The sequence below is a fragment of the Larus michahellis genome, chromosome 8 (assembly GCF_964199755.1).
Source record: "Larus michahellis chromosome 8, bLarMic1.1, whole genome shotgun sequence".
NCBI classification, from domain to species: Eukaryota; Metazoa; Chordata; class Aves; order Charadriiformes; family Laridae; genus Larus; species Larus michahellis.
In genome coordinates this window covers 29,734,894-29,762,562 of record NC_133903.1, presented here as the reverse complement: position 1 = coordinate 29,762,562, position 27,669 = coordinate 29,734,894, and the positions used below count along the sequence as shown (strand labels likewise).

General features: G+C 42.1%; 1 protein-coding gene across 2 annotated transcripts; it reads left to right on the top strand.

Moving 5' to 3' along the window:
• Positions 1-254: 254 nt before the first annotated feature.
• On the top strand, positions 255-27,669 carry DHX9 (DExH-box helicase 9). Of its 2 annotated transcripts, XM_074597277.1 has the most exons (27): positions 255-493; positions 2,281-2,421; positions 3,703-3,814; positions 4,083-4,195; positions 4,601-4,746; positions 7,894-7,940; positions 8,596-8,729; positions 9,343-9,432; positions 9,527-9,688; positions 11,067-11,144; positions 11,462-11,653; positions 12,157-12,298; positions 12,821-12,903; positions 14,101-14,257; positions 14,902-15,002; positions 15,827-16,040; positions 16,234-16,328; positions 16,518-16,591; positions 17,244-17,396; positions 18,536-18,696; positions 20,918-21,029; positions 21,702-21,863; positions 22,027-22,154; positions 23,259-23,488; positions 25,180-25,295; positions 26,140-26,340; positions 27,216-27,669. In XM_074597277.1, the coding sequence occupies exons 1-27, from the start codon at positions 383-385 to the stop codon at positions 27,478-27,480; spliced, it is 3,720 nt and encodes a 1,239-aa protein (XP_074453378.1). In that variant the 5' UTR covers positions 255-382; the 3' UTR covers positions 27,481-27,669. The 2 variants fall into 2 exon arrangements, with proteins under 2 accessions (XP_074453378.1, XP_074453379.1); XM_074597278.1 differs by lacking the exons at positions 255-493; positions 2,281-2,421; positions 3,703-3,814; positions 4,083-4,195; positions 4,601-4,746 and adding an exon at positions 6,752-6,856.

Below are 27,669 nucleotides of genomic sequence, written 5' to 3'. Positions count from 1 at the left end.
TCCTCACAAGACTTGTGCTCCACTCTCGAGTGTATTTCCGTACAGGGCACGGGTAAACGGCGGGTAGGTAGGGGGTGGATGCTCCTAACAGGCCCCAGTTTGCTCCAGTCTCGGTCAAATCTGGGCGCGCTTTGTGCCGCTGGAGCCCGGTGAGGCTGGAGCCCGCCATGGGGCTCCCTCCGGCGGTGACGGCCCGGCCCGGCCCGGCCCGGCCCTGTCCTGTCCCTCCGCGGCCGCCGTCGCGGCGCATGCTCGGTCCGGGCCGTGAGGGGCGGGAAGTCGGCGCTGCCCGCCGCTAGGCCGGCGCCGGGAGGAGCGGGCGGGCCGCGGCCCGGGCGGTGCCCCCACCCCCGCCCGGTCCTCCGCCTCCCCGGCCGGAGCCATGGGGGACGTGAAGAACTACCTGTACGCTTGGTGCGGCAGGAGGAAGCTGACGCCGGCCTACGAGATCCGCGCCGGCGGCGGCCGGAGCCGTCAGACCTTTCTCTGCGAGGTGCGGGCCCTGCCGCCTGCACGGCGCCCCTGGGGAGGGCCGGGGGGTCCGGGGCCTACCCGGGGGTCAGGGGCCTGCCGGGCCCCCGGCGCTCGGGGGAGCCCGTGCCGGGGGAGCCCGTGCCGGGGGAGGTTGGCCGTTGCGCAGCCACAGCGCCCAGGCTTCTGGTGCGCGGTGCGAAATGCACTGGTGGGTCTGTGAGGGGAAGGCAGCCTCGCGCGCTGCTCGCCAGTGCAAAGGAGTGGGTTTTTACTGAGCGCGATGTCTGCGTGTGCTCGGCATGCGTGACCCTTCTTGTACCACAGATTGTCGGCAAGGGGTGCTGTATGCCACCGTCGTGAGGGGCTTTGGTGCTCCCTTGGACTTGGCGTTGAAATGTATCAGAAAATTCCTGTTGGATTGGCTGCTGGTCTCTGTGCTGCTGCGCTCTTGCTCTGTTCTGGCTCCAGACACCGTGGATGTGCCAGCAGAGAGCTTTGCGTTCGGGTTGGCTCTGAGAATGAGCTGACATGAAGTGCCAGGCCACGCACAGAACGGGTTAGTTAGTAAGTGATGCCATAGATTTGCACTAAACGCCTTGAATTTGTCATTATACCCTTCCTCCCCCGTTCATCTTCCTCTCTGATAACAAAACTGAGAAGCACAGTGATACTGAACCAGTTTCCAAGGTGGTGTAACTGAGATTGAGCATTGCTCAGCTGAAGTGGTTGTATGTACAGTTATGCGTTAAACTGTTCTGTGTTGCATATATTGATGCTCCATGAGCATCTGTAGAAACTTCACAGCTGAATGGATAGATGTTACCAAAACATTCTCTTTTACTGATTTTCAGTCTGGTAGGATGGCTGTGAACCCAGTACAGTTACTGTTTGGTTGGTGATACCATTGTCTTGGCAGAACGATAATCTGCTGAAAGTGGAGGCTCATTGTTTGTAACCCATTAAGCAAAATGCTGGTGGAGTGTGTTGTTTGATAAGAAAATGGGTATTAGCTATAAGAGTAATTTCAGCACTGAAGGAAATGCAGTCTGGCATTGGTGGCATACAAAATTCTGGTTGGGACTAGCTGGAATGTTATATGCGAGTCTACTTAGTTTTAGTTTTTTTTAAAGAACAACTAGCTATAGTAAAAAGCTTTTCACGTGCTCAGTAGACTGAAGAGTGGAAGTCTACCCTAGTGAAGCTGAAATGAAATGGAGTTGCTGACTGTAAATGTGAAAGAAGGACAGTACCTGTTCAAGACAAGGGGTAGCTGTTGCAGAAAAGCAGGTGTGAAGTGTCTGGTTAGTCTGAATTTTGAATAAACTTCCTGTGATCAAGTTTTGCAGCAGCCTGTCAGGCAAGCTAGCAGCATATAAAGTTGCTGCTCTGAAGTTTGTCTCTAAGTTTATGAAATACCTCACATCTTGCTAGCTGTAATAACATGGAGCTACAGTAGAGGACACACAAGCTCACTCCTGTCCTTCTTGTCTGAGGGTTTGGGATTGAGGAAAGTGAACCTGGGCAGAGTTTCCTGCTGTGTGTTGGCAGTGTTTTCTTAACAAGGTTTTGGGAAACACTCGTGGTCTCTAAGAATGGACTGTGGGTCCATGCTTTAGGTAGTTTCATAGGTATAAAGTATACCTTCAAAACCTGCAGAAATATATATATGTATAGATATGTAACAATACATAGTAATAGTATTTCTCCTGTACTTACTAGCAACTGAAAGTTGGTGTTTCAGTCAGTATTATTGCTTTTCAAGATCCGTTCACTTGTACGTGCCACTGATCTGTGATTTATTTGCAGGTTCGAGTGGAAGGCTTTAACTACGTGGGCATGGGGAATTCCACTAACAAGAAAGATGCGCAGAGCAATGCTGCTCGAGACTTTGTCAATTACTTAGTTCGGGTGAATGAAATGAAGAGAGAGGACATTCCTGCTTTTGGCGTAAGCTGCTCTTTCTCCTTACCAAAGGCTAATCTTTAATTGCAGTGCTGTGGATCCCATTTTATTCCATCCCTGGCATTCAGTTTGGCTCCTGTGTGGAGTGAAGAAGACTGAATGTGCAGGACTTCAGCTTGCAGTGCTGGACAGCTGGAATCCACACAATGAATGTCGTAGAGTGATCTGGTAAAAACAGCGGCATCTTGGTCTGCATAAATGATGAGGCTGGGGAGAATTCATAGTCCCTGTAAGGTGCAGCCTAACTTTAAAAGTGCTGAATACTCACATCTGACACTGGGAATTGTTTTAAATGCATGTTATGATACATAATACTGTGTTCTTTAAAAAATCAAATAACAAAAAAAAATGACAGACATCTCAAACCAGACATTGAAAACTTGGCATTTTTTTAAATGATAAATGCTTTATGCCTTAGCTCCTCATGTGTGTAACAGGATCGCTGCTTTTTATGATGTTTTGTGAGCCATGTGAGTATCAGCAGTGACTGTCACATAAAAGCTGAGGAGCTGGGTAACTCTTTACAGCAATTTTAGGGAACAGTAAATATAGCATGAAGCTACAAGTTACACGTTGGGAGGGAAGAGTCCTTTTCTAGTGCCTCATTAAGGATATGTCCGTATAAAATACATAGTTCGAGCAGTGGAAGCAGTGTACCTGCCTCACTAGCTGAGGTGAAGCCCTATGGCGACGGGACCTGTAGCCTTTCTGACGTACTAGTCGGTTTCATGGCAATGCAGCGTGCTGCATGCCTGGGTCCTAAATGGGTGTAGCATGTTCTGTGTCTTGAATAAAGCAGAGCTGGTGTGATCAGTTAGCTAAACCTATGCATCTCAAAATGGGAAGAATTCAAATTGTAATGATTAACCATAATTCTGTTATTTCCTAAAGGTATTAATGTTTTCTTACAGCATTTCTTTTGGTGTTTGTTCACAAAAGATATTCGAGTTCCCTTGATAGGGACCGGTATCTGTTATTTTACCCTGGGTGCTGAAACAGTTGATTTTATGATTGCTGAACTTCAGTAAGTCACGCTACTTGTCGCTTGGAAATCCTTCTATAGAACACCCACAAAAAGCCAAATATTCAGCAGTTGTATTCCTTGCAGTTTTTAAAAGGGTGTTACTATCAGGGGTTACCGTTGAGGGTAACTATTGCTTAATGATGCATGATCTCTTTAAACTGCCTGAACAGTTTTCTAGCTAAATAGTAAAAAGACTTATTCTGTACGAATGTGCTGATATTTCCCTTCGTTCTCTCTCCTAGCCAGCAGGTGGTGATACCCCTGATGGCCATGACACAGCTGGAGATGTTACTGGTTCCAGTTCTACTTTGGGTGGCCCTCTTCCTCCGCATTTGATTCTAGAGGCTGAAATAGGTAAGACTGTGAAAACACTAATTTACATGAATGTGGATGTAATATAGACATATAAATTTGTGTGGTTTTCTCCCAAATAGCATAATTCTGCAGACAGAATGCAGGTGGAAGTCACTGTAGCTTTGAGGCAGGGGTGTGAATGACTGCATGAGATTGAGGGTCTGGTCCTGTCCTGTTGAGATTGCCAGGCAATACCTCTCCATTGCTAAGACCATGTTTTGGGAGAGTTATTTTGTTTCTGTTTGTTTTATTTTTTTCCATGTGGTAGGCAATGGCCCAGGTGCAGCACCTGGAAACTGTGGCAATCGTGGAGCTCAGTGGGATCGGGGCGCAAATTTGAAAGATTACTATTCAAAGAGAGAGGAGCAAGAAGTGCAGGCAGTAAGTCATTCTACGTCACTCTCTTTACGTTCATTCTTAAATAGGTATATCTTTCACTCCTTTTCATTTGTTATTAGCATTTATTATCAAGCTTGCAGTTTTCATTTGATATTGTGCTGTTGGTTTTACCATAAGTTGTAGATTTACCTGCTGACTTTTAACAAAGGTAACTTCATTAAACTAAGAACAAAGTAAATCACTCTGGATACTGTGAATATCCAATTGTTTGTTCCACAACATTTTGTTGTGGAAGAAAAAGGAAATACTGAGGACATTTTAGCATTTTTTGTAATATGTTAATTATATTATAGCATCTAGACAAGTTATTTAAAAGTCTTGTTGTAAGAATGTTTAAAACTGAAATCTATTAGAAACCAATAAATGATACTTTTTTCCCAATGTTAGACCTCGGAGTCAGAAGTGGACTTAAACGCCGATCTTCACGGGAATTGGACCTTGGAAAATGCCAAGGCACGCCTGAACCAGTTTTTCCAAAAGGAGAAGATTCAGGAAGAATATAAATACACCGAAATGGGGCCTGATCACAACAGGTTTAGTAGTTTTAGCCACTTTCTGTCTATGAAGGGTTACAAATATTCAGTGACAGTGGCTAATCGCACTTACTTGCAGTGCTCCATGGTGCTGTTTGAGAAGGCAGTGTTCTTTGCCAGGACCAACAACATCCCTAAATCTTGAAACAGGGGTGGAGAGCCTTAGTGCCGAGATCAGAGTGACTCTAATGAAATTTCTGTCTAATGTTTTTTATGGATGTGTGGCTTTTAAAATGACTGCTGTGCTATAGCTAACTGTTGAGGTGTCAGTTTGAGTGGAAACAGCGCTCAGTTCCTTGTGGTAATTGTTTGTATGGCTGTACTTGCCTTTGTACATTTTGAGTAAATCTTAATACTTACATTTGCTTATCTAGAAATGTTCTTTAAGGACATTTTATTTATATTTTTATTATAATTAACTTTTTTTGACAGTGGAGTCTTCTACTGGAAAAATTAGTTTGGCAGAATCTTCCAGAAGGAGTTTTGAGGGTCTTAAATTTCAGTTGAAACCAGCTGGGTATTAGTCTTTTTTTCACTTTCTGCTCATTCCATCAGAAAATTTACATGTGCTTCTCCCAAACAAAAATAACGCATAACAGATTGTGCATAAAGAATTGATGGGTTTGATTTTTTGCCCTTGTTTGGAATAGTCTTTACAAATCATGGAAACTTCAGGACATTCTGTTACTTCTTATGAAATAAAATTATGTTTTGTGGTCAGAAACAACAGGCTGCCGATGCTGTATTTTTGTTGTTGGGTTTTGGGTTTTTTTTGTGTATATAAATTTGTTTGAGAGTTATTTTATTTTTTTTTAGAAAGGCAAGTTAATTTTCTTATTACAGTCTTCCATGAGAGTCTCACTTGCAGGACTTCTGGTATTCTTTTGTTGTTAAGTCTTACAAACATTTAGAACATCTAAAATATGTATGTTGGTGTCAGAAAGTTCTAAATTCTCATTTAAAACCTATCTTCAAGTCACATTCATGTTTTCAAGCAAGGACATTTCTTTCCCTTAAATGAGTAACATAAAAAAAATAGTTTGTACAGTACTAGGACTTTTAAATATGCTTGTTGCAGATGTAGTTCGTGAACACTTCTTTTATTCCGTAATTTGCAGATTATTTTGTTACGCCTTCTGCAGGGAAAAGCATTGAGCCCCATGTATTTAAAGGCATATAATCTTGAGCAGAATGATGTGGCCACGGATGACAGTATGTTTCTCAGCCCATTTAGTGTTCTTCCAGAGAGCATTTCAGAGTTTTGTATTTACTATATCCAGGAAAGCTTGTGTGAATTGCCCTGGATGGAATAGCAGAAGGGGAACTAACAATCTGCTGCAGTGCATTGGATAGGCATGAAACAATCCCAGTGTGTTCTGGCATTCACTGGGAGCGGGCAAACTATTGGATTTAATCCTTTTGGTATGTGTAACAGGAGAGAAATAATTTAAGATGTTTTTGGAGTTTTGAGGACAGTAATATAGTTGGTTTTTGTTGTTTGTGGGGTTTTGTTGGTTTGTTTTTTGTTTTTTTTTAAGAAATGCCTGTTGCTGTATATCTTACCAGTCTGATATTTTTTTTAAAAAGTAATGGTCTCTATAACAGAAACGTCAGCCTTGCTCTCAGAGATTTTTAAAGGAGAAATGTATTTTTGTTATCAATGAATCAGAGTCACATGGTATAAGAACTTAGATGGAAAATTTGCATTTGGAAACTTTGTTTAAATTACAACAGGAGGGTATAAATTGTAAATATAAACATGGCTCTCCTAATACACAAAGTATGAACTCAATAGTAAGGGACGAGATGTGGCTTTTCTCATCTGGGGTTCCATCAGTAGCGTGGGATGCCTTTGCCTGTTCCTGCTGAAGATGGTAGCAGTGAGCAACTCCAAAGATCTGAGCGGGCTGCTGAGGCTGTGCTAAACAATCGCGTGGGATTCTGCTGCAAACTGATTTCTGGTGTTGCTGTTCTCCCTTAGGTGGAGGATAATGAGATTGAATGCTGACTGTAGGCCTGGCTGAGAAACATACTGTCATCGGTGCCTTAGTTGGCTGTTGTGTCCCTGAAAGCCAGTGGCCTTTGACCCATGAAGCCACTGTGCCTGAAGGTCAGTTCACTGGTAGTACAGGAAGGAGTTCTAACTTGAAATTTAAATCCCTTACTTAACACTTTTTTGCTTGTTTGTTTACAGCAAGAAATCAAGGACACAGATGCAAGGCTCTGCCTGCAGCTGTGGAAGTACCAAGGCATAATTTTCAAAGACTTTCTCAGTCTGATAAAGCCCAGTCATACATCTTGAAGCACATTTGCCAGTTTAAATCCTGTTTTATAAGAATTTGGCTTTTATTCTTAATCTGTGCAAGTACATACTTAGGTTTGCGATTCTTAAAAACATGGATCTTGACTTCCATCATCCTCTGTCAACATAGGTCTTTCTCATTTTTTTTTTAAGCCTAAATTAATATACCAGATGACCTTTAAATGAATTGGTTACCTGCCTGCTGGGCAGACTATTACATTTGCTGTGCAGAGTTACTTTTGACTATATGCTGTTCCCAGGGTATGGCAATAAGGGCTTCATGAAAATTCAAGTATTCTGTCGTGTCCTGTGCAGATATGTTCAATGGTCTTTGACAAAATGACCTGGTTTAGTTTCCTCTGTGCTCTGAGCCAGCCAAATGTATGGCAAAACCCAGGGTAGCTATATTAAGTGTTGTGTCTGTGTTAATAAACTCAGGCTACTAGTGGGTTACGTGAGTATAATGTGGGGTACAGTTGATGATACAGTGGGGTATGTACGTTAATGTTAAATTAACATGCTGTTTCCTTTATAATTGTTGCCTTAGATAGCTAGTAGTGTATTTCCTAATGGTGTGGCTTTAAATTTCAATGCCGAACGGTGGCATTTGCAGCACTCGTGTTAGCAGATCTGCTTGTTCTATTGATGGCCTGTCTGTTACCTACTACCTTGGGGTTAAAGGGACTAAAAGCAGTAATATTTTACCTTCACCATTGATAAGCTGAGAGTCTCTGACTGAGGACACAGAGGTCTTTGCCTAGAAAAATTGGACAGGGTGGCTATTTTTGCAGTGTCAGCGTCCACTATTGATAATTGTACCGTTGTGTTCTTTCTTTGTCTTACAGGAGCTTTATTGCAGAAATGAACATTTACGTGAAGCAGCTGGGCAGAAGTAAGTGCTTCTATTTATTTTTTTACCTTAGCAAGAGATGAGTGTTGGTACAGAGGAATAGGCCATGCTCGTGGGTACAGACTTTTGTAGTTATGTGTTGGAGCACTTCCATGTTCGTTTCCTGATGTGAAATGTTTTTTCTGTGTGCTGTGTTCCCGTTGTGTTCTACTGCTTGTCCATTACATGCATCCGCTACTCTTTCTTCTCAGCACAAATAAATGCTTGTGAGATATGGTAGGTTTTGTTTGTCTTAACTACTTGTTTGTCACGTGTCTGAGAAATGCAGGTGTCTAACGTGTTCCCAGGCAGTGGGCATGCTGCCCATACCATACCTGTTTACATAGATAGAGCTTGTTGTGAAATCTGTACGATGTTACTGGGTGATATGCGATAATCATACTTAGACATTGAATGCAGAAAAAGCTTAACGTGAGTTCCCCCGAAGTCAGTAAGTAACATTACACAGTTAGTATAAGTCAGCTGATGAAAGGGTCTGGTTGGATTTTATGTTGGAACTCTCAATTTATAAGGTTTGAGACTCTTTCCATGAAACCTCGCCTATGTGAACAAACACAAAGCCCGCTTCAGAGTAGTATCTTCTGTGGAAGCTGTTTGACTCGTTAACTACTACAGCTCTGAACTTTGTGTGCTGCAGGGATTTTCGGTCGTGAGCATGGATCAAACAAAAAGCTGGCAGCACAGTCCTGTGCCCTTTCCTTGGTTAGACAGCTCTACCATCTTGGTGTCATAGAACCTTATTCCGGACAGACAAAGAAAAAAGGAGAATCGGTGAGTTTGGTAGAGGAGTTGGAAATTGTTGCTTGCATTTTAATAACACAAGTATTCTCTTAAAAGATGAGTGAGTTAAAGTTTGCTCTAAGTATTTAACAGCTTACGAGTTAATAATAATTTTGATTCTGTAGAGCAGCAACTGTTTCTGGTCGGGTCAGTGATTTGGATCAGAAATATGACTTCATGTGTATGTGAACGGAGAATTAAACTAGTTTTACAGCATGTTAAATGAAATAGGGTTTGTAATAAATGCTTTTTCCAGTATAAATTTTCTAGATGCTTAAAGACTTCTGTTTATGCTACATAGGATTCTTGGCTATTTCGTTTCATGCTCTGGCACGTAAGCATTTTTTTTGGTATTCAGTTACAAGTTTGGGAATGCTTCCCTCTGAAATTAAACTCAGATATTTAAAAGTATTCTTCAGATTCTTGTTGAATGAAAAGTTGGCAAAATGTTTCAAGAATGTGAATTTTGAACTGATGGTACTCTTTGACCTTGTTTCACTGGAAACTATTTGGTGGTTCATTGTGCTCTCTGGTAGCCTCATTTCTGGCTTCCGTTGTCTGTCGTTTTGTGTATATCAACGTGTAGATTTTAAACATTTAATAGGTGGAACCCTTTGAGGTGTCGCTGTCTTCTGACTTAGAGAATCGGCTGCAAAACATTGTGCAGGAACTGTCTCTGGAGATTGTGCCATTGGTGAGTGTGTGGTTCAGATACTCCAGTATTTAACATCAGGCCTGCTTGTTAATACATTCATCTTTTGTTGCTCACTTTGCTTTTGGATTTACAGCCTGAGGATTCCAGTAATCCAGTTGTGATTAATGTTGGAAAGTTGGCCCACTTCGAACCATCGCAGAGACAAAGTCATATAGGAGTTGTTCCATGGTCACCACCTCATTCCAACTGGAACCCTTGGACCAGCTGCAATATTGATGAGGGTCCTCTGGCAAATGTAAGATAGCTTAAAAAATTGATTTGTCGTTTGTTTTCCCCATGCTTCTGGAACTTTTAAATGCTTTTTTCCCCCAGGATTTAAAGTATGAGCTATTCCAAAGGAGGAAACAGTCCACTGATAAAATTTCTTCCCTTTTTGACCTGGAGGAAGGGAGTCTTTTCATTGGTAGGAGTTCTTTGTATTTACTTAATGTTTTATTAGGTTCTTGAGCAGCAGTATCTTGGATGTCCCAATTCTTTGCTTTGTTTCACTTTTTGCTTGCTATAGCTCAGCCCATACAAAGTTCTAATTGAAATTACAAGGTAAGCATATGGGCATGTCATTTATAATTCGCTAGCCTCTTTCCCGTATTTCCATGCTAGGACTTTCTTTTCTGGGAGGGGAGAAACTGCTCCACACTGGTGTCACTACACAATCAGCCTGTTTGCTTTTTTTTTTTTTTTTTGGTCATTTCTAGTTCCATTCAACACAGAAAAAATGAAGAGCGACAATGTGGCATGACAAAATGAGGAAGAAGGGGAAGAAATACTAGGTTGCCAAGTTCAGAGGCATAATTTGGGCACTGGTATAACCTGGTCAGAAAAGGCTCTCAGGGCAGGAACTTCGGTTTCCTACAACAGGGAACCAGAGTACTTATGACCAGAATAATAATTTAATACTTTTTTTGACTGCAGTTTTTTCCATAAATGACATTAATTTAACATTGGTCGTTATATGTTAATGTAGAAAATATGGAACTGATGCAAATTTGAGTGTTGCTACTTAAACCACATATTCAGTATATTTACGGACATTGCAAATTGAGCTGGCTTTAAATTTCAGTATGACTTCTACGTACTAGTCATGGTGCAGCTAACTTATTCTCAGCAAAACCAATTAGCCCTTTGGTAAAAAATTTGAATTTTTTTGAAATTCTTTCTTAGTTGTAATGCAAGAGTTGCCTGATAAATTTCCCTCTCTGCTCACTTTTCAGCTACTGTTCTGTGGGTGGTTATGTGCTTACATTATCTCATTCCATACATTTAAAAACTCCTGTCTGAATGATCATCTAAGTATCTCATTGGCTTACTGCTGACTAGAGTGTGTTTCTCAAGCAGTTGAAGTATTTAAATTTAAACAACCATTCTTTTTCAGTATTTTGGATCTTTCCGAGAACTTCTTTGAGGATGGCCATTATTAGTTATAATTAATAACTCACTGGAAAGAATGAAAGAAAATAACTCATAGGCATAACTGATTTCAGGGGCTTACGTAGGAAATGATCCTTTGCTGATATTTGTAATCACTATGTTGGCGTGAGTGATTTTATATTGACGTTATGATATAGGAAAGCAGAGGGGTCAAAAAGCCTCCAAATGGTGTCTTGTGTTTCCAGCTCACTCCAGAGCAAATAAGCATGGATTTGAAAAGTGATTTCATGTACCGTTTGGAGCAGGACGAAGAATTGCAAAGGGTAAGTGTGCTTCCTGCAACATGGCGTGCTTGTGCTAGTCCTTATTTTCCAAAAGAGGTCAAGCGTATTTTATACAAAGTGTGTAAGACTGGATTTCAGTAGCAATGTGCACCAAGTGTGCATAAGTGCTGGATGTTACACTGGGATGGATGTGGGGATGTGTTGCACTGTGTAAAGGAAAAAATCCAAAGTATGATTTGTTCTTACGCAGTTTTTACTTTGTGTAAGCAAAACCTGTGTACAACAGCGAGGCAAAGTATGCATGTGGAGCAGATTAGGTTGATTTTTGGAAGTGTGCTGGATTATTTTTTTTCCAGATCCAACAAGAGAGAGAAGCCTTACCCGTGAAGAATTTTGAAAGTGAAATTCTGGATGCAGTCCATCACAATTCTGTTGTTGTAATTCGTGGTGCCACTGGTTGTGGCAAAACCACCCAAGTTCCACAATATATCCTGGATGAATACATCAAAACCGACAGAGCTGCAGAGTGCAACATAGTCGTGACACAGGTCAGGAACATGTTACAAATGCAGCTGCCTAGGTTTTGTCATCGGATGCTACAAATCACCTATTAGGGTATGCTGAGAAATTGGATTATCGTTACGGGACATCATGCATAAAAGTATCTCCTCAGTACTATATGTAGGAGAAGCCTCAGCATCTTGTATATTTTCATTTGGAGTGTTCTTTCCTGTATCTACAGCTGGGGTAATCTGGCTTGTACCTTGTCCAGGTGAAAACTTTTTGGCAGACTGAGGGGAAACGGTTTGGCAAATGCCAGCTGGTAGTTCCTGTATATCCTTATATCCCTCCTTTGTAATTTTATGTGCAGAATTAACCATTTCAGAAGAAAAAAGCCTGCTGTTCTAGATATTACTGTTTAATGACTACTCTGTAAAGAAATCTTAAGACACCTGTAGCTTTTATAATTTACTTTCTTGTTTTTAGTGGTATTCTGATAAACTGAAAAAAACTTAATGATTAAGCTAGAGAAAACTTTTTCATCCCTCAGCCTCGGAGGATTAGTGCCGTTTCTGTAGCAGAGCGTGTGTCGTATGAGAGAGGAGAACAACCTGGGCAAAGCTGTGGATACAGCGTGCGATTTGAATCTGTGCTTCCTCGGCCGCACGCCAGTGTCATGTTCTGCACTGTAGGTCTGTATTGTTTTGTTTATGTTTGGAGCTTATTAATTATGGGTCTGAATTCTCTCAGTTAGCAGCAAAAGCAGAAACATGGTTACATTAAAATGTTTAGAAAATATGTTTAAAAGATTAACGATATTTTTTTTGATAGAATAAGTTTGCTGACGCACTGTTGTGCAGAGAAAGATTACGATTGTTATTCATAAGTATGATAATACAGATCTAATACCACGCAGAAATAAACTCCTGAAGAGACAAAATTGCCATATATTGATCGTCCTTAAAAGACAGAAGGGGAAGAGGTATTTGGTGGGAAAGAAGAAAGAGTCTTTCTAGTAGTAATACTTTATCCCCTCCCTATCACTTGTACAAATGAAAGCCTGGCAATTAGAGATGGGGCTGTAAAAGGTGCTGGGCAGCCTTCGCACTTGCTGATTTTTAAATCAGTGCAACTGTTCTTGATGAAAAGAGATAGGGTGCGGGGAAGACCGGGCTGTTTCCTACATGAATGTTTAACTAGTGTGTCTGTTTAAGGTGTTCTTCTGAGAAAGGTGGAGGCTGGGATCCGTGGCATTAGTCATGTTATCGTTGATGAGATCCATGAGAGAGACATTAACGTGAGTTAGCTGGTGATTGTGATCCTATTTCTCTCTGTGCTTCTGTTCTGTTTAACTTTTGCATGTGTTCTTGTGTAATAGTAAACATGTGAAAGGAAACTGCATTTCATTAATTGCCTTCCATCTTCGATAAGATTTTTAGAAATTCTTCTCTTAATGAGTGCTTACGTATTAAAAGAGCAAGGACTTTTGCTTACTTGCTGCCCTATCTCTTTGGCCTGTTAGGATCTCCTTCTATGTCCTGGTCCTCTCTGGAAAATAGAACGCCGTGGTACAAGCACTTCTTGTCCAAATGTGGGAGCACGTTGAATGTCGCTTTCATTTTGGCGTGCTTTTTCTACTAACAGTGTTGTATTACCATAACAAACAGCAGTGGTATTTACAGAAGCTGCCGTTTTGATAGTGACACATTTCAATTTGGACACAAAGAAAAATGCAACAGGTTTAAAAATAGAATTGGGGGAGGAATTGTATGTAACTTAAGAAATGGGAAATGTTTTCTGTGCCTTTGGTTCTTCCGTATAGTTTTTAGCTTTGCCACATGAAGAGTGAGAGAGACTGCTACATTCTGACATGCTCTTTCAGCTTGTTTGACGGAATCTGGAGACTCATTTCGATGGAATTGCAATGCAGATTTTTCTGATTTCTTCATCTCTTAAGTTTGTATTAATGTTGTAAAATATAAGTTATCAAATTTTGAACGAGATTAGAATTTTATCTGTTGAGCTAAGGGCCTGCCTGCTTGCATGGCCAAACTAAATAAATACCATGTTTAAATAGAACTATAAAAGTGCGCATACAATTGTGCTGAGTCATTCCTATTTAGTTTATGAACTATGGCTACTTTATATGTAAACCGAATTTAAAAGACCTTAGGTTGTAATGTATTGTTAGGAAGGAAGCAAACTATTTCTGAATGCTTTTCTTTAGTTTGTTTCATTCTGATAAAAGAATAACTCTTTTTTACACTGGAAATCCTAAAGTTCACTTACCCCAGGAATTGCAGTATTTGCAAAATAAAGCACTGACGACTGTTTCTGGTGGCAGAATACTGTTTTCATAACTGGTACTTTTCTTGCCCAACAAAGCTCCTGCTCAATAAATGTATATGTCTGTGTAATTCTTTCTGGTCTCTTGGGAAGATGTTGCTTCTTATGAGTAGGAAATTAATGATGCTTTTATTCTCTTTGTATGCAGACTGACTTTCTCTTGGTGGTGCTGAGAGATGTAGTTCAGGCATATCCTGAAATCAGGGTTATCCTCATGTCTGCCACGATCGATACTAGTATGTTTTGCGAATACTTCTTCAACTGTCCTATCGTTGAGGTCTTTGGTAGAACCTACCCTGTCCAAGGTAAATCACTGATTGGACTTTCAGGAACTGCTTTAGTTTTTATTTTATCAGTCATACACTTTAAAATTATGGGTACTGCAAGATACACAATGCTTTTGGATTGTCATGTCTTACTGATGTGGCTTACCCTGAGCAAAGAAGGCAAAAACACCGAATCATTTCATAGCACCGTTTGGTTTAAAATCACAAACAAACAGTACTACTGCCACCACACCACCCCTTAACAAAAAAACCCCACAGCACAAACGCCCCCCCCATCCTAAAGCACCACCACTTGGGGTAGTTTCCATTAGAGAATGAAATAGTAATAATCAAGCTGTGGTGTTTCAGATTGCTTGTCTGTGATATTAGGAATAATGGAAATAGCTTTAAATCAGCCAGTATTAAAAAAAAAAAAAAAAAAGAAAAAACAACAGTACAAAACTATGTGGAAGTATATTGAATAGAGGAAGAATCGTTGGAATTGTGGGAATAATTCTCATACCGTAGCTGACAGCCAAGGAGTTTTCTCCAATCTTGGCTTCGTACTCTGAAATAACGCAATTATATCAGAAGAATCTTGAGAGATGATAAGTAGAGTTGTATTCACTGACACAGGCTTCTAGCGGTCACTCTTGATAACCAATGCTTGCTTCTGCTTGCAGATTATTTCCTGGAAGATTGCATTCAAATGACTCAGTTCGTTCCTCCACCAAAGGAAAAGAAGAAGAAAGAGAAGGATGAGGAAGGTGGTGAAGATGATGATGTATGTTTGACTTTTTTGATATGAAAAATTAAACAGTGCCAGTTAAGACTCTAGCTCAATCGTAATTCATTTGGCATTGTTGAACTTAAATGTCTTTAGCAGTTTTCGTATTTTTAACATCTGAGATTGGTGTAAACTTCAGAAATAGAATTGAATTTTCTTATTGCCCTTGTAAACTGAAGATTTTATTTTTTTGTGGGAGCTAAAATTCTCATGGTTTGTCAGCCTACTTCTCTTTTAAAGATAGAACTGAAATGCTTTTAACAGTGAAAACATTGGTGACCTTGGCAGGAGAAATGGAGACAGAAATATGAGCTTGGTGATACCTTTTCAGGGTGAAAATTTAGATTTTTCTCCCTTCTTTCTCTTGCAATTGATATTGTTAGTGCTTACATGCATTGTCAAGAAACTATCACTTTCATGATAAAGCTTTTAATTTGTAGGTCTGAAGCTACTGTTTAGGTCAGCTATTTGAAATTTTAAAAAATTATTAGGTTTTCTTGAGAGAAGCATTTTCTTCTGCTTAGTTATCCTCATTTATCTGAATAGAAATTAAATTCGTTTGATAGCTTCCTGCTGCAAATTTTTATTGAGTTATAACTCAATGCAATGGAATTACAATGCCATTCTTGTATTAGAAAGCTGGGGAAGCAGGACTTGAACTGCTAATTGTGAGTCATTCTGCAAGCTGTCCCTGAGATGGTTTTCCCTATCCACACATCTCATTTTCCTATTTGCCTGGGCAGCCAGTCTCCAGTCTGGTAAGGTCGAGTAAGTTAATTTATATGATTTCTTTTGTGTTTGTGTTTTTTTTTTTTTTGTAGGCCAATTGCAACCTTATTTGCAGTGATGAATATGGCCCAGAAACAAAGCACGCCATGGCTCAGCTGAATGAGAAGGAAACTTCTTTTGAACTCATTGAGGCCCTGCTAATTTATATCAAGACCCTGAATGTCCCGGGAGCTGTACTTGTTTTCTTGCCTGGCTGGAACTTGATATATACCATGCAGAAGCATTTAGAAATGAATCCACGCTTTGGTACAAGCAACTGTTCTATTATGTTTCATCTCCTTTTCCAAAGGAAACTACTGAATGTGTAAAGATGAGTTATCTGAGTGGGAGCAGGATTGTTTTGTCATGAGAATAAATGGGTAAAAATGATTATGTTGTGCAAAGAAAAAATGCGATTTATACAGTAACAGTTACTGACCACCTTGTGTTCATGTTGTAGGAGGCCGCCAGTATAGAATTCTACCTCTGCATTCCCAAATTCCTCTGGAGGAACAACGTCGAGTGTTTGATCCTGTGCCTCCCGGAGTAACAAAAGTATGCGTGCCTTCTCTTTGGGGAGTGTAACATGCTTCGTTCTCTTGTGCTTTTCTGGAATGTACTGCTGACTTTTTTTAGTAGAAGTTATGTAGTTTATCTTGCAGTAGTTAATGTAGTTTATCTTGCAGTCCATCCCTAGCTTTTTCAGACCCAATATATTTCAATATACATCTCCTGTTTTTATAGGTTATTTTATCTACCAGCATTGCAGAGACTAGCATTACCATCAATGATGTGGTCTACGTTATAGACTCCTGCAAGTGAGTTCATGAAGTAGCTTTTTGTTTTTTAAATCCTGTTCTTTGGAATGCAGAAAAGGTTTTCTGAACACACAGAACTGCCTTGTGTTCCCATAGTCACAGAGCTGAATTTGAGGACTCTAACTTGCTCAAGACAAATTTGCATTGTCTTTAGCCATTCAACACAGTTACAAACCACACTGGCATTTCAGTGGGCTGGTTTTGGTCAGCTGCGTTCACGCTGGCACTATTCATGTGAGGTGTCGCTGGGTCTCCATGCGTATTTGAAATACGTTGTCTGCCAAAGGAGTATTACAAACACTCAGTGTCTAACTGAGGGAAAAGAGGAAGATTTTTGTAGTCTGTTAGAGATCCTATCTTGCTACGTGTGCTCTCTGAGCACATAGGGGTCTCATTAATTGCATGAGAATGTTAAGCTTTTGAGACAGTTGTGAAAACTTCATTCTGTGTATAGCTTGGGGCACTGCTTTATAAAGAGTATGACACTTTACCTTCCGGATAAATCGCTAACTATCCAAAGCTTAGCTAGTCAAACAGGGGTGGTTTGCTTCTTAAAAACAGTATGGCTGCAAGGAATAAAATAAGAACTGATTTGGCAGGACTTAAGATGAAGAACATCTGATCTTAAGGCTGTTTTTTTTTTCTGTAACAGACAAAAAGTGAAGCTGTTCACTGCTCATAATAACATGACAAACTATGCCACAGTCTGGGCATCAAAAACTAATTTGGAGCAGCGGAAAGGAAGAGCCGGACGTGTGCGTGCTGGATTCTGTTTCCATTTGTGCAGCAGAGCTCGCTTTGAAAGGTGAGGCTGTGCTCTTTAGAAATAAAATAACCTCAGAGACTTCTGCCAGAACCGTTGTATGCTACTTTTGATCAAACTGGGGAAATAAATTCAGGAAGCACAGAGAGGAGATGCATGTAGTCAGTTCGCGCTGGAATTCTTGGGTATCTCAGTTCTTTTGCTTAAAAAAAAATTACATGCTTTTACCCATACTGGGCGGTGGACAAATAAGTTTGTGATTTTATTGTTAAGAACTTCACTGCAACCTACAGAACCTCACAGGAGAAAAATGATACTGCTTTGGAATTGAGTCCAGGCAGAAAAGAGCTTTGTAATGAGGGTAAGGCTCTAGTCTGCCTTCAAAGCTGGCATCTTCACGTAACAAGCAATTTTGTCATGAAAGTGGTAAAAAGACAGATGTTACTTTTCCCTCCATCCCCCTTCTGTGGCCAGGAAACCCCTTCATGCTGCTGAACTGCTGCTCTAGCACCTTGCCTGCTGCTGCAACTTTTGACCTCTGCTATGTGCCAAGCTGTTTCTCAGTTACCAGAGCCACAGAAATCTTTCTGCTGGTTGCAGAAGTCTAACCAGCTGTTATGCTCAGTGTTTGATCTCTCTCATGAAAGTTTCAGTGCCTCTTTCTCACATAGCCGTTAGAGCAGAGCTGTGTTTGATGTTTAGTTTTTTGTAACCTCTGAAAGCATCAGTTGATCAAAAACTTTCCTTAAATTGCTCAAATTTATTTAGATCCGCCGCCTGGTACAGTGGAGTGATTTTAATTAAGATTTTTTTTGACAGTGAACTGACTTAGGCTACTGAAGTGAACACGGGACTTCATGACTTTAAGGTTACCTTCCTTCAAAGAATATAAAACCAAAATATACTGGCTCCATGGTGCCTAGGAAGGAAAGAGTGTTTGTGGACTTGTGCAGAGAATCTATTCAGAGTTACCATCTGAATCTGGTGCCAGCTGAATCTGAATATCTGTTCAAGGTGTTTTGAAACCTTTTCTAGCTGTCTGTTGCTCAGAGCAGTGAACTCCTAGGAGTTCATCTGTCAACCAGCAAGGTAAAGGATCACTAACCACACTGTGCAGTAGACTTAAGAGCTCTATCTGTGTTCAGAAAACCATGGGCTTTTTTGTTCTCTTCTCATTCCAGACTTCAAACTCATATGACACCCGAAATGTTTCGGACACCACTTCATGAAATTGCTTTGAGCATCAAATTACTGCGGCTGGGAGGAATTGGTCAGTTTTTGGCCAAAGCAATAGAACCGCCACCTTTGGATGCAGTGATTGAAGCAGAACGCACGTTAAGAGGTATCGTCGTTTGTCCATGAGATTGTATGTTAACGAAGCTGACTCCAAGTGATTTCCCATGTACAATGATCACTTACAAACCGCTTTAACATCTCTGGTTAGATTGAATAGTAGCGTGCTGTCCGGAACAACAAGGTGTTTCCTGGATGCATCGTGTGGGTGGCAGCATCTTTTGCAGCTGAAGAAATACTTGAATTCCCAAGTGGAGTGTCATTCCTTTAAGAAACTTGAGCCTTTAAACTTAAGGCTTGTTTTGTTATTGTACCAGTAACATGCTAGCTTCCAGCTTCCTGTTTTCCAGCTGTGGCACTGCTGTGTATGATGTAGACTTAGTCCAGTGCTTAAGGCATTTACAAAACTCCTGTAAAAGTACTGAAAAAGAGAGGTTAGTGGTCTGTTGTATAAGTACTGCTTTGTACAGTTTGCTGACCCAAGATCTCAGTATTTTGTCAAGTAATTAAATCTCCAGTTTTTGCATATGCAAGCATCTGTACACTGCTCAAACAGGAGAACCTGAGGTGGAGGCTAAGCTGTCTCCCCAGTTTCTTCAAGGAACTAACTAGAATGTGAGTAAAATGAAGCAAGGAGGAACCCTAAATTTATGTTTTAGATTAAAATCAGTGATCTCAAACCTCAGCGTGCTTTGCAAATGTCACTAAATAAGCACTTAAAATTTCTAAGAACCTAAATATCTATTTGATTGTTGATTCTATGAAAAAATTGTGTGACGAGCCTACACTGCTTGTATACAGAATCATGGAATTTTTCAGAGTTGGAAGGGACCTCTAGAGATCATCTAGTCCACTCCAGAAGGGCAACCAGAATTAAAAACATAGCTATGGATATGTGTTCAAGTTTAATGACTTTCTGATCTAAAAATTGTTAGTGCTTTTCTTACGCCGCAGCTACGAAATGCAAAGCAGGGGAAAAGGCAAACGTTTTCATCTTTAACACCAAAGAGACCTTTCTGCTTGTGCCTCCATTTGCTGGATGACCTGTGATTTTTTTCAGTGCATGTATACAACTAGTTTTTAGGATGGTGAGACAGGCTGCTCTTCAGAATATTGTTTTGGCTTTTGAGTTCAATAGATACCAAGAAAAATGGATTTGACAGTGGCTCAGGCATCCTTTATTTGTTCACTTTCCCGTTTAATTGCTGAGGCTCCAAAGCTTTTTTTTAAATGTAAAGCTTTTAGGTATGCTGCAGTTTCCCAAAGTAGTCTGTATATAGAGTACGTGAACTATAAGTTTGCATTTTTCATTTATATCTTAAAAGGGTTTTTAAAGATCACACTTGTATTGTTTTTCTTTGTCATGCAAACTTAAAAATAGTTTTATGGAGTAGAGATTAATGGTTGTGGCCAAATGGCTAGAAAGATAAGGAGACTGATGAGACCCTGCAGCCTGTACAGCAAACAGCCACACGCACTTGTTTGATTATTGACAATGGTTTGATAGCTTCGAGGATGAGCTCAGGTCATCGTTTGTAAGTAATGGAAGGGGAGAAGGGCAGGTAAAGCCTTGTGGAAGAGAGCTTGTGGTGGTCTCTTTTTGATGAACAGGGGGTTCTGTGATTTGGCAATTGCAATGAAGACTCTACAGTTGACTGCGATAGGGCTGCTTTGGTGTTCGTGAGGCAGAAATGAGGTTAGATTTATTAGATCAAATATGGATTAAAACTAGAGATGGGATGATTCAGAGTGGACATCAGGAAGAAGCTCTTCACCATGGGGGTGGTGAGACACTGGAAGGCGTTGCCCAGAGAGGTGGTGGAAGCCCCATCCCTGGAAGTTTTTAAGGCCAGGCTGGATGGGGCTTTGAGCAACCTGGTCTAGTGGGAGGTGTCCCTGCCCATGGCAGGGGGTTGGAACTGGATGATCTTTAAGGTCCCTTCCAACCCAAACCATTCTATGATTCTGTGACTTGAAAAAAGTTGAGTAGTGTAATAGTCGTTTGTACAGAAGCAAACTAAAAAGAAATGGAAAAATATGTATAATTAAATAGTAATTATTTTAATTGTGGAGGAGGTAGTAAAACATCTGTACAGGCAAAGTTTATTTGGCCTCAGACCAGTTTTGAAAATCAGGTTGGCAATATTGTAAACAATATTAAACTTAAAGACTGCGTTCAATTTAAACACAGTTATTAAAATATTCAATTTCTTATCTGAGGATTTCTGGGATTAGCTAACCAACTTTGATAATAAGAGATCTTGTTTCAGAGCTTGATGCCCTGGATTCCAATGATGAGTTGACACCTCTTGGAAGAATCCTAGCCAAACTTCCCATTGAACCTCGTCTTGGCAAGATGATGATAATGGGCTGTATTTTTTAGTAAGTTTTAGTAAGTCTCAGTGGTCGTCATCTTGTTTCTCTGAGTTCCTGAGCCTCTAGACACGCACTCTACAAGAGAAAAACCAGTATATCTAGATGAGCAATAAATGCTACAACAGGGGATTGGAATCTGAACGTTCATGAGAGCAGAGGATAGATGGTATACAGTACAGGGAATAAAGTATTCATGAAAGTCAGAGTTAACTGCAAGGGACCAGTAGAAGCTGAATACTTAGAAATACTTACAGAAGAGTGGGACTCTAAATACTTAATTGCAGCAGTGAAGTAGAGGTGGGGAGATGTGACATTTGACACCTAGATAAGAAGAAAAGTGAATCTACACGTTTTGCTTTAGCAGAAGTAAAGATGTGTTATTTGTGATTGTGATCGTGCAGTCCTTTTCACTAGAAGAAGATGGTGTAGGATGTGGGGGAAGGAGGGGGGAAGATAAACAAAGGGCTTGTGAACACTTGCTGTTGTGAAAGGACTGGAATTGGAGCAAATTTAACATCCCCTTCCAGGGAGGCGTTTCTGTGAAGAACTGGTAGATAAGGGCCAAATTACCAAGGTCTCTAGTGGAGAAGTTTTTACTAACATCAACTGCCCGTAACAGCTGCTGGCAGCGACGCTGTGAATAAACCCAGTCCTGATACCTTTTGTGGTTTCTTTCAGTGTGGGAGATGCTATTTGTACCATCTCTGCGGCTACCTGTTTCCCTGAACCTTTCATCAATGAAGGCAAACGCCTGGGTTATGTCCATAGGAATTTTGCTGGGAACAGGTTTTCAGATCACGTTGCTTTGCTCTCCGCCTTCCAAGCCTGGGATGATGCAAGGTATATTGTCTTGGCGCAAAATTTGATGAGAAGTTATGGGTAAGGCAGAGCGAGCAGCTTTGTGACCAGACTAGATGTGTTAATGGATGCTATGACAGCTGGACTGTCGCACTTTGCCTTTTCTTGAACAGACTACTTCTAATTCACTCTGTTTGTTTTTTAGAATGGGTGGTGAAGAAGCAGAAAAAAGATTTTGTGAACACAAAAGACTCAGCATGGCTACTCTTAGAATGACTTGGGAAGCAAAAGTCCAGCTGAAAGAAATACTTATTAATTCTGGCTTCCCTGAAGGTGATTCTGCTTGGACATAGTAATTTAATGATGGCATTTTTCATTCTGAGATGAGAAATAAATGAATAAGATGAACACACAAGCACAGAGGCCTGTAGTGGAGTTGCCATAAAGCTATTCTGCTTTTACAGCTGTGTTCAGATGAAATTTCAGTGCTGTCTCGTTCTCTCGTAGTTCTCTAAACCAGAGAAGTTGTGATGGCTGTGGTGCAACACAGGGAGATATTGGAGGCTGAGATTAGGGCTGCAGGATTAAAAAATCTGTTAAGCAATCGTCCTTAGAGAGTTACCTCCCTGATTTTCTTTCTCCTGCACTTGTTGCATCTCCAAAATGTGCTGTGTTGTGCTTTCCCCCTCCTTTTCATTAGCCTTAGGGGGGGAGTGTGATCTAAATAGTGTGCTATGTGCCTTATGATTTGCTGGGTTTGTGCCGCAGGAGGGATGTGCAGTAATGTGGTGTCTTACTCAGTTTTCTAAGAAAAAAAATAAAATTCTCAAAGTTGACCAGGTTCTGAATTTGCCTAATGCTCCTGAGGAGCTTGCTCAGTTAAATGGCATGGCTGGCTGGGTTCAGCAGATGTTCATCTACCCCTCCTTTGTTTTTTTTTTTGGTTTTTTTTTTTTTAAATTCCTGTAATTTTTTTTTCTCCTCATGCTGCTAGGATCATTGCTGCATTTATCCTTAACTTTATTTCTGGGCAAGATGACCTGAAAACAAGCCACCAGAGACTCTGGGGAGGTTTGTAACAAATAAACTAATGAAAACATCCATTCTGACCTCCCCCAAAAGATCTGTCTCCAAAACAAATGACAGGAAACACACTGTGGTACAGCACATTCTGGGCAAACCCCTCTCTCCTTGTTTTTGAAGAGCTTGGGGGAGAAAAACATCTCTTTGTAGTAGTATTTTTCAGATTTTTCTCTCCATGAATAAGTTGAAAATGTAGAACTGAAATGGTTTGAGGGCAGAGGTCGTTTGAGAACAGATGCACATCTACCAGTTGATTGAATGAGAAAATGCATTGGTCCAGGATGCTAAACAACTCTCCTGCCCTGTCCTGCGCCACCCAGGGATGTGAGCCAGTCTTCTGTTCTCTGTCAACAGAATGTTTGATGACTCAACCATTTAACAACACTGGACCAGATAATAATCTGGATGTTGTAATCTCCCTGCTTGCTTTTGGGGTCTACCCCAATGTCTGCTACCACAAGGAGAAGAGGAAAATTCTTACCACTGAGGGGCACAATGCGCTCATCCACAAGTCATCTGTCAACTGCCCTTTCAGCAGCCAGGACATCAAGTATCCCTCACCTTTTTTTGTTTTCGGAGAAAAGGTAAAGACTTTGAATTTGTTCTTGATCATGTGCTGCCAAGGTGTCTAAGAGGCTCTTTTTGGTAAAAAAGCTGTAAGAAGAAAGATACGCTTGGGTGGTGTTTAGCTTGTTTGGGTTTTTTTTGTTTGGTTTGTTTGTTTTTTCCAGAAAGTGAGCCTTATATGGTCATGGTGTCACTCAGCCTTTACAGTAACTTTCCATCAGCCAGTTTCAGTAGAAGCAGAGGTCTTAGCTGCATAGCCAGTTCTGTGAGTTTTGTGAAAACAGCCAGTTGTAGCGCAAGATCTAAATTATTATCTTGTTTAAGAGCTTGCTTTAGGAGCTCTTCCGTACCAATTAGGCACTAGAGACTTTCTGCCCTTAGCACTTCTGCTACTTATGGATCCAGAGAGAAAATAGGAACATGTAACGTGGCAGTGGGGTGCTCCCTTTCTGGCATGTAGGTAGTTTGTCATCTCCCGAGGATGACTCCCATTTCCCAAGCATCTCAGAAGAACCCTGGGATGCTTTCACCGGGGCCCCCATGACCTTGTCCTCCATCCCATTAATTTTGTGTACTCCGCGTGTGCTGTACATGCACACATAAACACCTGGGTGCTCTCATGTGCTCCAGTGATGGCCACTGTGAGTGCAGCTGCTCCTGCTCGCCCTTCTCTCAAGAAGCAAACGAAGGCGATGCCTCTGTGTGGGCCGTAGCCAGGAGACGGCCCCGGGGCTGCCAGCCTGCTTGTGCTGCCCGGGCACAGTCACTCCAGCGCAGTGATGGGGACGCCCTCGTGCATGCTGTCGCTGGTTGCTGAAACCAGCTGTGTACAGCACCAGCGTTCCTTCTGCCTGGGAACTGCTGTAGAGATGTGTTTGAGGATAGGCAGCGAATTAGCAAGGCCTCGTGCTGTAAGGGGAGCCTCTTAAGATCTTACAGCAAGAGGTGACACTGTAGGGGTTTCTTTTTTGTCACACTGTCTACACTGTTCAGAGTTACCGTTCTTCTCCCTGAGGACAAGTGAGTACATCGAGTTCTGCCCGTCACGCTCCATCATGGTCCTGTGTGAAAGAAAGGAGGGAGGGAGGCAGCTCTCGGGGTGGGAGGCTGCAGTCTTCAGTCCCTCTGTAAAATGAAGGGCAGTAGCCCGTGTGGTCAGCACTGCTGTCTCTGGTGTAGGTCCAACGGCTTGTTATTGTCCAAGTGCTCACTGAAAGTACAAGCTTCAGGTCTTGTTTCTATTAAATGACAAAGGGGCTGGTTGCACGGACGTGGAGCAGCGTCCGAATTTCCATGTGTAGGACCCAATCAAAGCAGCAACACGAGATGTTCATCCCACCCCAGCAATGCAGAAGGTGGGAAGATAATTCAGCTATGCCTTGGTCATTTTTAGGTTGACAAAGCATAAGATGGCTCTTGCCCAGCGTCAGCTACATAAGTGCAGGCATGCAGTCACAGAAAAATGAATACTTTTAAGTGGCAGGTAGTTTTGGTGTTTCTTTGCAGCAGCCAGTGCTGAATCGCTGGAAACATCTGCTCAGCATTCAGTTTTTTATGTGTGTGCGCTCTTGTTATTTCCTAACATTATACCTAGATTTTTTTTGGGTGGTGTTTTTTTCTTTTACAAAATTCTCTGGTTTCAGGGGTCAGAGGAAGGTGTAGGGGTCTGTTTTCCATTTCAAGAGTTGTATTCCTCTTCCACCCCCAGATTCGAACGCGAGCCATCTCTGCCAAAGCCATGACCTTGGTGAGCCCGCTGCAGCTGCTGCTCTTTGCCTCCAAGAGGGTCCTGTCGGACGGGGAGCTCATTCTGGTGGACGACTGGTACGGGCCTGCCTGGTGCTCATTATGTGGAGGTCTGTGGAAGAGCAGGCTGAGGGGAGCGGCTGCTAACGCAGGCACGAGTCTCTGGAACAGGAGCCCTAGAGCGAGCTGTGTGCTGCTGCAGGTCAATTGGGAGGTCATTGCCTCTGCCTCCTCTGAGGAAGGGAGGCTTTGTATCGGCAGCACTGTTTGGGGCAGGTTATCTGCCTGAACTGAAAATATGATGCCAGGCAGTTTCCATAAAAACTGCTGGGTTTTTCCTCTTCAACTGGAACGTGAGTAAGAGCTGCTATGTGTTTTGTACCTCCTCTTCAGACACAGGCAGAGGAAACCTTGTTTTTAAGTCTCAGAAGTGCAGCTTGAGGAGAGCAATGGTTGCCTCTGGCAGCATGCGTTTTACGGCCATGACTAAATACCATCTGGATGTTCCCCCCCCTCCCCCCGTCAGTAAAATGGAGGTGAAGAATTGCTTAAGCTTAATTGACTAATATTTTTGAGCCGGCCTGGAACTTTCAGAATCTTGAGGGGCCTCATGTTTTTAGTTTACTTTATATTTTTCTATCTTTCTGTTTTAATGCGAGCAGTTACGTATTGGTGTTACCCGAGTATGTTAAATCTTGAGAGCAAATTTAAACAGAAGGATAGTTATGTTTTAACAATGTCAAATTTTAGAGATCTTGCAAATTTTACCCCCCCTCATTGACAAATCAGAATTTCAGAAATGAGAACATAGATTTCTGGCTGGGTGTGTGCAGCACTCAATGAAAAGCCACTCTCCCGAACATCTTTCCTAACAGCTTCTCTCCTAGAAGTTGTGCTACATCTAATGTACTTTGTGCTCTAGGATCAAGCTGAAGATGCCCCACACGGCAGCTGCCTGCATCACCGCGCTGCGTGCCGCGATGGAGGCTCTTGTTGTGGAAGTAACTAAAGATCCGGAGATCATTCGGCAGCTGGACCCAGCGAACGAGCGAATGCTGAATGTCATCCGTCAGATCTCCAGGCCGTCAGCCGCGGGCATCAGCCTCATGGCGGCCAACACAAGGTTAGCTCGGTGCCGCCGGCTCGCGCCGTGGGGGCTCTGGGGTGAGGAGCAACCTCCGCCCCAAGGACAGCGAGAGCCTGAGCAGGGCAGTCAGAGCTGTCGGCTCCGCTGCTCCCTCCCTACACAGCCCGGAGCTGAAATCGCCAGCAGAGCCTTGTCCCGCGTGGACAGGAGCCCCAGGCTTTTGTTTCAAAGCCAGTAGTCTGAGTGCGTGTAAAATTGTCACGGTCAAAGCCTGGTGTAGATAGATCACTGCCCGTTTCCATAGGAAGGACAGGCGGCTCTCAGGAATAAAAGCTGTCATCGCCTCTCCCAAAACAATGACTTAAAGAATCCAACTTTATTTTGGGCAAACCTATTCATCTTTGTCTCTGGAAATAGATCTTTGGCTGTGCTTGCACCCCTCTATTGCCCCTTGTTTTCAGGTCTTGCTTCTGAAGCAAATTAAAATGAAAACACCTGTGAGCTGTTAGTAATTTAGGGAACGAAACAAACAGCAGCTTCGATGTACGCTTCGCTGTGTTCTGAGAGGAGCAAAATAAAGATGAGCGTGCTCACATAGACAGGACCAGGGCTCCCTACGCCTTCGTGTGAGCTGGACAAGTGGGAGCGAGGGGAAACCTTCTGCCCTGGGTGTGGACCTGCCTGAGGTGCAGAGGAGGGGCTGCTCATGTGGTGCGGCCGGCCCTTCCCAGCTCTGCTGAAGTGGAATAGGTGCAAAAATGCAGCTATTAAATCAAACATCGTATTCTGATAACAGAAAATAGAGGCATCGTAACTGAGTATCTTGGCAATTGATTATTCTTGTGGTATTAAAAACAAAAAAAATGGAATCCGTAAGATTGCAGCAAGTATATAATGTGTCTCTCTGCCAGGTTCGGAGATGGTCCTCGCCCCCCCAAAATGCCTCGCTACGACAACGGAGGTGGCTTCAGAGGCTGGGGAGGTTCCCTGCGTGGCTCCGGCTACAGAGGCAGAGGTTACGGCGGGTACGGCTGGCGCGGGGGGGGCCGGGGGTCCCATGGTGGCCCGGGGGGAGGTTACAGAGGTGGGGGAGGCTATCGAGGAGGAGGGGGGTATCGTGGAGCTGGTGGTGGCTATAGAGGAGGCTGCGGGGATGTGGGGAGGGGCAGGTGGTAGTTAACGGAAGTTCATTGAAGCCTTTCCACTCTGACAAAAGCCCGTTTCTCTGCCGAATCCCTTCCATGCTGTTCCCGGTCTGTCCGCCATTTCAATTCCTTAGTACACGTACAGCTCTGTAATATACCGTGCCCTTAGGGAATTTACTGCAAGTTGTATCATTTTATTCTTAATAAAGAGTTTGTTTTT